This window comes from Asparagus officinalis, chromosome 4 (assembly GCF_001876935.1).
Source record: "Asparagus officinalis chromosome 4, Aspof.V1, whole genome shotgun sequence".
Taxonomy (NCBI): domain Eukaryota; kingdom Viridiplantae; phylum Streptophyta; class Magnoliopsida; order Asparagales; family Asparagaceae; genus Asparagus; species Asparagus officinalis.
Window position 1 is genome coordinate 72,307,457 of NC_033797.1, and position 10,800 is coordinate 72,318,256.

Here is a 10,800-nt window from a genome sequence, read left to right on the forward strand (position 1 = left end):
CGTACACACGCGCGCGCACACACACACGCACACACATTTTATTACAAGTACTGGTCATCTTCTGGTTTTCTTGCATTGTTTGCTGAAACATGTCTTGAAAGCGTTTTGTTACTTCAGGCAAGTAAAATGCATGAATCATAACCTAACACACACACACACACACACACACACATTATTACAAGTACGGGTCTCACACACACACACACACACACACACACACACACACACACACACACACATTTTATTACAAGTACTGGTCATCTTCTGGTTTTCTTGCATTGTTTGCTGAAACATGTCTTGAAAGCGTTTTGTTACTTCAGGCAAGTAAAATGCATGAATCATAACCTAACCAGTTGAACGTATGCATTATAACTGAATATTGTCTATGAAATCTAAGATCTGAGCATCGTTTCTTTCAGGCTGGGCATGGGAAAAGTGATGGTGATGCACCCGATGAATGTCAAATACCTGAGAAAGGTTTTGATGCATTGTTTTCAAACTTCTAATTATTGCTGCAGTTCCTTGGAGAGCTTTTTGTTGGCTCTGGGGACAAGGATATATAATTGAATGGTTAATATCGGAAGTGTTCCAGTTCTTACTCTATACTGTTCTCTTACTGTAGAAGTTTACTCTGAGAAGCTCCAAGAAATTGAGGTGCAACACATGTTAAACATGTCATCGGAATCTATCAGGAAATTGCATATTGATGAAAAATTGAAGAAAGAGTTCCAAGTTGAGTTGGCAAGGATGAAAAGGAATGATGAAGTCATGAGGAAGTTCTCCAAGGCTTTGTGGAGTGTGCTGAAACAGTATAAAAATAAGCTTGAGGTAAAGTTTCTCACAGGGCTTCACATATTTTTATCCTCAAGATCGGTACTTTTATGACTTCTGTTGAATCTATATTATTGCTGTTAATTGGATCCTCTATCTCGACACACGACGGTAAAAAAAGAAAAGAAAAAAAGAATTCTAACAATCTTGTTGTTTTCTTCTATAAGAAATTATAATATAAGCTGTTACTTGTGAGGAAATCGTTATTTATTACTAAAGTGTAGGTCCATTTTAGCCTGATTTTACTGCATCCGCATTTGTGGGCACTGTCTCACTATGGGTGTCTAGCTGACTTGATAACAGTTCTCCAGGACTGCATTTTTTGTATCTCATTAAACTTCAGATGTTGTTAATCTATTTTAAGTTGGTTACAACTTACAAGATGAATTAATGCCGTTTTGCAACCTCCAAAGATACAGAGTTTGAAAGTTGTCTGGTGTTTTTTTTATTGCCTTGTCTTCAAGTTGTAGACAGGTCAAGTGTCAACTGAAGAACTAACCACAATTAGTAGATTAGGATGAAGGTGATATAGTCCAATGCATACAGCGTCAATTTTGTATAGTCTGACTCAAATTCAGTTGCAGTACAACTGGAGTCTCCTTTGCTTCATTTTGGTTGTGAAGACTGCAAACGTTGGCCAACTATTCTTCTATAGTTGCTTCCAAAGTGAAATGTCAGCCCCAACTTGGACAGGAGATGATATTATAAAATGGGTGTTTTGATGTCAATGAATGGATGACTATAATCCGCTGATTTATCAAGGGGAAAGGTTATGGATGACTATCTGGTCATACACACGTACATGCATGCAGGCAAGATTGTGGAAAGCGGAGCAAATCGGTGATGCACGACTTACGCTTTTTGGGGGGCTTGAGCGGTTTAAATCAGGAAAAACGTTAAAAAAAGTTTGAGGCTTAAGCGGTTTAAATCGGAAAAAACGTTAAAAGAAGATCCACTCGAGGGGATCGATTGTGGAGGAACTTCATCGAGGAGCTGTAGGAGGTGAAGAAGGCTGTAGTTAAGGGAATTGGCAGTGGGCGAGCTTCATCGAGGAGCTACTGGTCGAGGGATGAAGGGGAAGGAGGAAGAAGCTGTTGGAGCTTTATCGAGAAGTTGCTGGAGGCTATGGTCGTTGGTGGCGATGGAGGGGGAGCTGAGCTTTGTCAGTAGTATTGTGGATGGAGGAGGCGGATAAGGTTTTTTGCGTTCGGTAGTAAACATGAGAATCGCGAAGGGAAGAGAAAAAGAAAGGGTGATTTAAGATATAAGAACGGACCGGGTTCGGTTCAGGTACAAAAATGCAGCCCAAACGCTAAAAATTCACTTTTGTTTAAAGTGCTTTCAGCACATTTTAGCGCTTAAAGTGTTTTTACACGCTTCAAAGCGTTTTTCGAGTAAACAACACCAAGAATGCTTAAAACCACCAAAAATAGCAAAAGTGAAGCAGCTTGGGCCGCTTCTGCTTCAAAATCCACTTAATCGGGTCTTTTTATGCTTTTTAAAACCTCATATGCATGCATGCATGAGGGATATTGAGAAATATGGGTATCCTTGGAACCGAGGACGAATTTGGTTCTTGGCATTGACATGACTACTTCTCATCCACTTACCTAGTGGTTGCGTAATCAGGTGGGGATTATTTTCAAGTGGGCACCTTTGAATATTTGCATAAGAAGTGATCACATCACTACGAATAACCAAATTTGTCCTTGTTACCAAGGATACTCATTTCTATCTCGCTTTCTCTGTGTATGTAATGAGGTGACATCTCATTTTGCTAAATGAGTTACCAAGAGATAGATGAAACTTGAAAGATGATGCCGACCATGCTAGTCACATCAGGTGGATCATGACATCTATCGCTTGACAGCTCATTTTGGTAAATGTGGTGTCAGCTCATATCCAGTACAACTTATGAATATACTGTCCTGCAATTCTTTCATTGAAGTGGTCTTGGTCTTCATCTTGCATGTACTTTGGACAACCACATACTCTTCCTCCAGTATCATTATAGCCACTTTACAGTGACCATCAAATGTGATTGTAAAATCGTTTCATTATTGATCTGGTGTTAGCCTATTGTTCCCAAGCTACTACTGAATATTGGAAGTCTTCACTCTCGATCTCATATAAACTGTGATCCAGTCACTATTTCACTGATTTTCATGATGTCAACAGGAATCGGAAGATAAAGTTAGAAGTCTCAAGAAAACCCTCGCAAAGGAAATCAACCAAGTCGTAGAGCTGAAAAATGAGTTGAAGGAATTAAGATCTTGTTGTTCATGCTATAAACATCTTTACACTGAAGCAAATCCTAGAGCGAAAGCTGATAGTCCATTCACCCATCCTGTAAATTCTCTGTCAGTTTCTTCTCCAGATCATCTTGATGTCAAGAACACAGATACAGAACTCACTGATGGTATTACTCCAACGGTGAGCGTTACCTTACTGAAATGATGTAGTTCTAGTTTATTTCTCTATGTATGTCTTCAGCAATTTAGTATACATAAACCATGTTTACTTTTATGCTGGATTAAAAGCCATGAGGTCAATCAGGTGTATATAACTTCATATAATGCTCCTAATCCAGATGTTCCTGCTCCTGAATCCCATTGTCTCGTACGTGTAGTCTTGTAGTATTAAAGATGAACTTGTGAGCTACATGTTATCAACAGCATATAATCAAAGATTTCTCTTAATTATGTTTTACTTTTCTGTATTAGCTTACTTTTAGCCTTGTACAAATGTATAGCATTAAGTTGCTCCTCAGTTCTTTTGTCAGGAAAAAACTTACAACTGCAAAATTTATGTGCAACTTTAAATTCTGAGTATTTAAATTTGAACCATTCTTGACATAAATCACATGATTATAATACTCTTGTCTTAAGGAAATGCAAGTATTTCCTTCCACGTGAACTGCAGTTGAGCAAAAAAATTGAAACACATGTAGCTGGAAATGCCTTCCTCAGGGAGTTACTAACATGTTAGTGTTCCTACAGCCTATTTGTCATAGCCCTGAAATTTCTACTGTGGCAGCAAATGAAGGTGAAGGTTTAGGACTGAAAGGGATTCTGCTCGACGCGAATTTATCAGGTTCCAGTATTATTTTATTGGACTTTATGAAGTTTGATCTGAGAAAGTTTTACAAGTCATTGGCCTGCCAAAATAATTTTCTGAAATAGCAGGAAATATTATAATACACATTTAGATCAGCAACTCACATCTTTCTTGTTGATTGTTTTTCAGGAGATAGCAGAAGTGCATTTCGTTCCGCAGCAGAGCGCCGTTCTTCTGTGGTAGAAAGGAAAAAGGTGTTCTTACTTCTCTTCATCTCTCTCCTTCATAAGTTGATAATGTGGATATGAAGTATAAAGTTCCTGCATGCCCTTATTGTAACATATGTTTCTTGATTGTCATTTGAAGTTGCTTTTGTTTGTCTTGAATATATGTACGCTGAAATTTTATTTTCTCTTCAGATCTCAGCTTATGATTCTGTGTACTCAAGTTTTCCAAGTGGATTCTTAGAACGCCAGAATGATCAGGTTTAAATTGATGTTCATAATGTTTTCTTTTGCATCAAGTATGAGTATGAGACATCTATCAAAATGTTTTCTTTTGCATCAAATATGAGCACGAGATATCTATCAGAATGATCAGGTTTAAATTGACATCCATAAGGCTTTAAACTTCCTAACATGGTTATGATGTCTTCCCAAGTACCGTTGCTTTTATACCTAAGTGAATCGCTCCTTTAAAAAGTGCACTATTCACTAACAATCTGATGGTTCCTCATTCAACGAATTATCTTGAGGTTGACGATTGGATACCTATAATTATAATACAATATTTGTTTTTTTAATTTTCTAATGCTACACACTCCCTAGCACGTGCGCCCGCTCGCGCACACAAACACAAATATTACCCAATTTTATTCTTTAACCTTACCTTTCAGTTTCAAATTGTTAAGCAACGAAACTTTCAATCGGGAAGGTGCATCTAGAGGGATAAAAATACAATAACGTCAGTAGCAACAAGTAACAACAATGCCTATACAGATTTAGACTAATTTTTGGCATAGGGTACATGAATTCCTTTCTTCCAATTTAGAAGGATAGAATCATCCGCAGGATTTCTGAGGTTTTAAGTTCAGCAATAAATATGTAAAGTTTCTGTGAGTTGGTGAGTGCTTCTCTATTAATATATTGATTGATAGGGTTGCTTTGGCATGCAGTTTGCAGAAACATGCTTGGGACTGTGATAATCCCTTGAAAATTCCTGCCTTTAACATGACAGCAGCTCCAAATTCATGAGAATCTGGATTCCAGTTTTCTTCTCATTCCAACATTCATGTACTTTGGTCCCTTTCATAAGTGGGTAAATTACACTCTCACTTGGTTGGAACCTTATCCTACACAACCCTTCCTCTTCCTGCACTTTCTTTTCTCTTCTCTTCCAGATACTGCACCATCACTACTATCTTCTCACCATTATTACCCTGACGGCACATTGACCTGCATCTCCAGTGCCCCGCCACCACTATCCTCACTCATGCTACCACACTTGTTATTACCGCTGGCCTTCACCATCCCCCCATTCATCACTACACTTGGACCTCTGCCACCATTGCTGTCATTACCACCAGGTTCACCACTATTGGAGCTGTTAGCGTTGTTGCCTTCTGCCACCACTATTTGCTATGGTTCTTATCATCACCCACTAGTCCACTACTGCTACCGCCATTGTTACCGAGGCGTGCACCCTGGGTACGGGGCGCTGCGGGCTGGGATAATTGTGTCCCGCACACGCACACGAAGCGTGTGCCTCGCGCGCGTCTTGCGTGCACTTGACACATGCGTCATGTAATACTCTTTCTTTTGTTTTTTTTCTAAAATAATTTACCTATTATATATTTACATCATGTAATACTCTTTCTTGCTAGTTGCTAATCAATTCTCCATCTTTTCATGTTTAACCTATAAAAAGAAAATAATAATTAGTAATTTAGTATACTTGTTTGCTAATTGTAACTTCCTTGTCTAATTAGCATGCTAACTAGAAAATTATGAACATTTAAATATGTAACTGTTACCTCAATTCTTCATCTTTTCATGCTAACTAGCAAATAGAAATTAAGAATGCTAGCTAGAAAATTATGAACAATCATGTTTTTTAAATCACTTAATTGTTACTTAAAAATACATATATCATATTTTAAATGAAAATACATATTTCTTATTTGTTATTTGCTTGTTTTGTTTCATGGACTTTTGCTTATGTTGGAGATTATCTTGCATTGTGATTTGTGAAAATTTATGAACTTCTCTATGTTATGCATGCTAATTAAGACTCTTTCGTGATTTAGTAAACCCACTACTTCTACCATTACTAGCAAAGCCAGATCCACCCTAGTGACCCTACCCAACTTCACCCCACTACCATCATACCCTCAACCACTAACAGCAACTCCACTGCACACTACCTCCACATGTATCAGGACTCCGGCACCATCACCATCGCCATAGTCACTGCCACCTCTACTGCAACTAAAGACATCATGCCTACCTTCATATCCCCCCACACCACATCTTCATACGACCTCCATATCCATTAAGCTGGGAACCTCCTCTGCCCTGTACAGTATATTGCAAGATCTGACAGAATTACTTCTGGAAAATATATTTGGAAATGCCAGGTTGCTTGAAAACATTTCACAAGATATGGATTTAATTATTGGAAATGCAAGTTACACCAAACTCTGTATTCAAGTTACTGGGAAAATGGTGAATTTTGGAATCTGTGTATCAAATGCAACCAATATCTTGTTTTGGTTTATTTTATTGTATTAGCTGCCTTATGCCTTATGTTGTTGTTGTTTTCTTTGCAAGTGTGCATATTGCTCTTTTTCTTTATGAAGGAATATCTGAATAATTGGTTGATAAGCAGAACATACCATTTTTTATGTTTGTTTCTAGTTTCTATGTGTTTCCTATATATTGAGCTAATGCGTCAATATTTGTACTTGTAATGGCTTCTAGACAAATGAAAGCCTCCCCGAACTGGAACATGACCTTGAGGATTCAGAACCCCCATCTAATCTAAGTGTCACGGACCCTTCTGATTTGAGCATAGCAGGTATGGATACTGATTTCTTCTAGTACTTGATTTCTGACCATTACATCCTTGAAATAAACAGCAAAGTCTAACTATCTATTTTAACTGGTGCATGATTGTTTGGCAGAAATGACTTGTGAGAATGTAATCAGCTCCTCAGTACTTATCTATACAACAGAAAGTGATTCAACACTAAGTAAAGAGTCTCTCTCCAAGGATGATAAAAAGGTAAGAATCTTGTAATGCCTTAATTCGGTAGATTGTCTTGATGGAAATGTCTCATGTAATAACCTCAAAGAATAAAATTTAATGCAATTTTCTTTTTGTAGCGATGAAACATGACATTTATCATGCTGTTGAATATCTAATGAGATTGCATCATTTAATTTCTTCCTAGTTAGAGATTTCTGGTATTGCCGATTCGAGTTACATTTCTGAGGATGTTAATGGACATAGGCATGAGGTAATTGGTTTATTTTAGGAAATGACTTAACTAAGTTAGATATTGCAATTATTCTTTTGTTTCTCCTCTAATCCTCATGCAAAAAAATAAAACTAATAATAATAACATAATGATGGTACAGATTATACAAGATGAGTCCAAAAGTTCTCTTGTACAAGGTCACTGCAATAAAAATCTAGTTCAGTTGGGTAGCCTTAGGGCTATGGAGATACCATCCAGCAAAAGCTTCACAGGTTTAATGAATGATTATTTGTGTTTTTTTCTTGTGTTTGTTATTGTTCTTTTCACTCACAATATTTATTTATTATGGAGGCATGAACTTTGCAGAAGAAACTTCACACTCAGACGTCGTGGTCGTCCCTGATCTGGCAGAAGAAAGCACAAGTGTCTTGTCTTCAACTGATAGGAGCAGCACATTACTTATGGAAAAGGTCGAAGTCTCTCCTGATTTGTTCATTACCAATGTTGCTGCTCATATTTTTATCCATTTTATATAATAAATGACGGCCGTGTGATCCTCTAGTTGATCTCTTTTACCATATCTTATCATTTGCGGTATATTTCAGGAAGAAGCCTCTGATACTGCATGTTCATTGTCATCTGCAGAGGACACAAAGAATCTGAACGTCGGACGACTACACAGTTTATCTGGATCTATACAATATCAAGTGCGCTTTCATATCTGTCTTTTGTTCACTTCCTGTAAAATGCTCTTAATCATTAGTATGATTAATGTTCATCATGCAGCCTTTGTATCAGAACGGAGGTAACTTACATGAATGCAAACATAAACCAAAAGATGTTGAAGTTATTAAAGATGCGGAAATCTCACACAATGCAAGTTTAACAGGTTGTTCCTCATTGCATCTTCCTTTTGCATTCTTCTTGCTTTTAGATTTACTTTTAGGGCCATGGAGATATCATGTCGCAAAAGTTCACAGGTCCAATGAACATGATTATTTTTGTGTTTTCTTTTCTAGTGTTTGTCATCTCATAATATTTATTTCGCACGAAGGCATGAATTTTGTAGAAGAAACTTCACAGTCAGACGTCATGGTGGTTCCTGATCAGGTAGAAGGTAGCACATATGTCTTGTCTTCATCAGATCGGTGCAGCACATTAGTTGTGGAAAAGGTCAAATCCTCATTTGATTTGTTCACTATCAATGGCATTGCTCATATTTTCATGCATTTTTCATTTAAATGAGGTTTTTGTAGTCCTCTATTTGATATTTTTGTTATACCTTATCATTTGGGGTGCTCATTCCAGGTAGAAGTCTCGGATACTGCATGTTCAATATTATATGTAGAAGACATTAATAATCTGAACAATGAGGTATGATTCTGTCTATGTGGATCTCTACGAATAAAGTTTGCTTTCATATCTTTCTTCTGTTCAATTTCTGTAAAATGCTCTTAATTATTTGTAAGATTAATGTTCATCATGCAGCTTTTATATCAGAAGGGAGGAAACTTACATGAATGTGAGCATAAATCTGAAGATGTTGTGGTTATTGAAGATGGGGAAAAGGAGTCCTCACACAGTGCAAGTTTAACTGGTTGTTCATCATCACCTTTTCCTTTTGTGTTCTGCTTGCTTTTAGATTTGCTTTTAAGGTCATGGGCGTATCATATAGCAAATGTTCCACAAGTTCAATGAGCATGACTATTTCTCTTGATTTTTTCATTGTGTTTTTATTGTTCTTTGGACTCAAGTTTTATCTCTCATGGTCGTATGAATTTCACAGAGGAAACTTCACACTCAGATATCGTGGCCATTCTTGATCAGGTGAAAGATAGCACAAGTCTCTTGTCTTCATCAGACGGATGCAGCACGCTACTTGTGAAAAAGGTCAAATTCTGATCTGATTTATTCATTATCAATGGCGTTCATATTTTCATCCACTTTATCTATTAAAATCATGGTTTTGCCATCCTCTAGCTGATACTTCTTGCTGTATCTTATAATTTGGGGCGCTTACTCCAGGTGGAAGCCTCTGATACTGCGTGTTCAATGTTATCTGTAGAAGACACCAAGAGTTTGAACAATGAGGTATGACTAAACTTATCTGGATGTATACAGTATAAAGTGCTTTCATATCTTTCTTATCTTTAGTTTCTGTAAAATGCCCTTAGTCATTATTAAGATTAACTTTCATCCTGCAGTCTTTATGTCAGAAGGGAGAGAACTTATATGAATACAGACATAAAGCTGAATATGTTGAAGTTATTAACAATGGGGAAAAGGAATCCTCACAAAATGCAAGTTTAACAGGTTGTTCATCATTATATCTTCCTTTAGCATTCTGCTTTTGCTTGTAGTTTTCTTTGACAAGTGTCAGCCAATACTAGTTACTGCAGTGAAAATTATATATACATCAGTGAGTTGTATTCTATATTTTATAGATATTTTCCCACTTCATCTTTTTGAAATGACACCAACAATTTTATGTGTGGTCATTACTTGCAGAAGCACATTCACATACGTTGTATCATCCTTCTAATTCTCATAGCATAGAAGATGATGAGAAGAGCATAGCACATAAAAAGGAATCACTTCAAGAAATCAAGGTTAGTTCCTCAATAGTAATCTAAATCTAGTATTTTTCATCTGTTTATGTCTGGTAATATGCTTTCTCCTTTTTCCTTAACTTGCTCAAGGCTGGTCAGGCATGAAAAAAGTGCTGCAAGTCTTGTAGCTGGATAATAGTATAATTTTCCCTGCTCGTTATGACTCCAACATGAGCGGAACCTCTTCCCATAATTATATTTTCGGTTGTGTGCGTGTGTGGGTTTCTTTTTTGGGTGTGGTGGTGGTGGGTGGGTGGGGTGGGGGGGGATAATTGGAGTGCTAGTGAAAGGCATTTTCAATAAAATAACTAATGAAGCTGTTAAGTACAGAATATGTAATAATTAATAGTTGAAAGTTGCTATTCTACCTAGCAATATAATATTGAATATATAATGCATTTGAAAAAATGGCCACATCAAGCCTAGGGAATATAGGATACAGAAAATGACAATATATCTCAGTGGATTGAACCCGAAAAGACTGGATAGAGATTCGAAAAATGAACACTGAAAGTTACAATTAGACAATCCGCAAATTGTTCAGAATTGAGTTTACTACAAGAGGAGAACTGAAGAACTGTTCAGAGAGATACTCCATATCTGTTCTTTTTCTGAGTTAAAACATGTATTTTAATTACTGTAGGAGCGTTTGGCAACCATGGCGTTTTCGCCGTTTTCGTTTTTTTTGTTAAAAAAAAACAATGAAACGTGTTTGGCAACCGAGGCGAATTTTTAACTTGACCCTTTACTAAATCCAAAAAATAAACGCTTTTCTTAAAACACCAAAAATGTGTTTTGAGATTCCGTTTTTTTATCTAAGTCATC

The 10,800-nt window shown here is 36.9% G+C and overlaps 1 protein-coding gene across 1 annotated transcript in view; it reads left to right on the forward strand.

Annotated features, from left to right (window-relative positions):
• Positions 1 to 10,800, forward strand: part of LOC109838912 — a gene marked incomplete at its 5' end in the record, with an annotated part of 27,869 nt that overhangs the window by 14,326 nt on the left and 2,743 nt on the right. The window contains 20 exons of the mRNA XM_020407338.1: positions 420 to 477; positions 623 to 828; positions 3,010 to 3,264; positions 3,831 to 3,924; positions 4,078 to 4,142; positions 4,308 to 4,373; positions 6,867 to 6,963; positions 7,070 to 7,170; positions 7,340 to 7,405; positions 7,527 to 7,638; positions 7,718 to 7,836; positions 7,972 to 8,073; positions 8,153 to 8,255; positions 8,421 to 8,539; positions 8,675 to 8,740; positions 8,855 to 8,963; positions 9,153 to 9,256; positions 9,392 to 9,457; positions 9,571 to 9,679; positions 9,875 to 9,975. Coding sequence (XP_020262927.1) covers positions 420 to 477; positions 623 to 828; positions 3,010 to 3,264; positions 3,831 to 3,924; positions 4,078 to 4,142; positions 4,308 to 4,373; positions 6,867 to 6,963; positions 7,070 to 7,170; positions 7,340 to 7,405; positions 7,527 to 7,638; positions 7,718 to 7,836; positions 7,972 to 8,073; positions 8,153 to 8,255; positions 8,421 to 8,539; positions 8,675 to 8,740; positions 8,855 to 8,963; positions 9,153 to 9,256; positions 9,392 to 9,457; positions 9,571 to 9,679; positions 9,875 to 9,975 — 2,118 coding nt within the window. The remainder of the gene's footprint in view (positions 1 to 419; positions 478 to 622; positions 829 to 3,009; positions 3,265 to 3,830; positions 3,925 to 4,077; positions 4,143 to 4,307; positions 4,374 to 6,866; positions 6,964 to 7,069; positions 7,171 to 7,339; positions 7,406 to 7,526; positions 7,639 to 7,717; positions 7,837 to 7,971; positions 8,074 to 8,152; positions 8,256 to 8,420; positions 8,540 to 8,674; positions 8,741 to 8,854; positions 8,964 to 9,152; positions 9,257 to 9,391; positions 9,458 to 9,570; positions 9,680 to 9,874; positions 9,976 to 10,800) is intronic.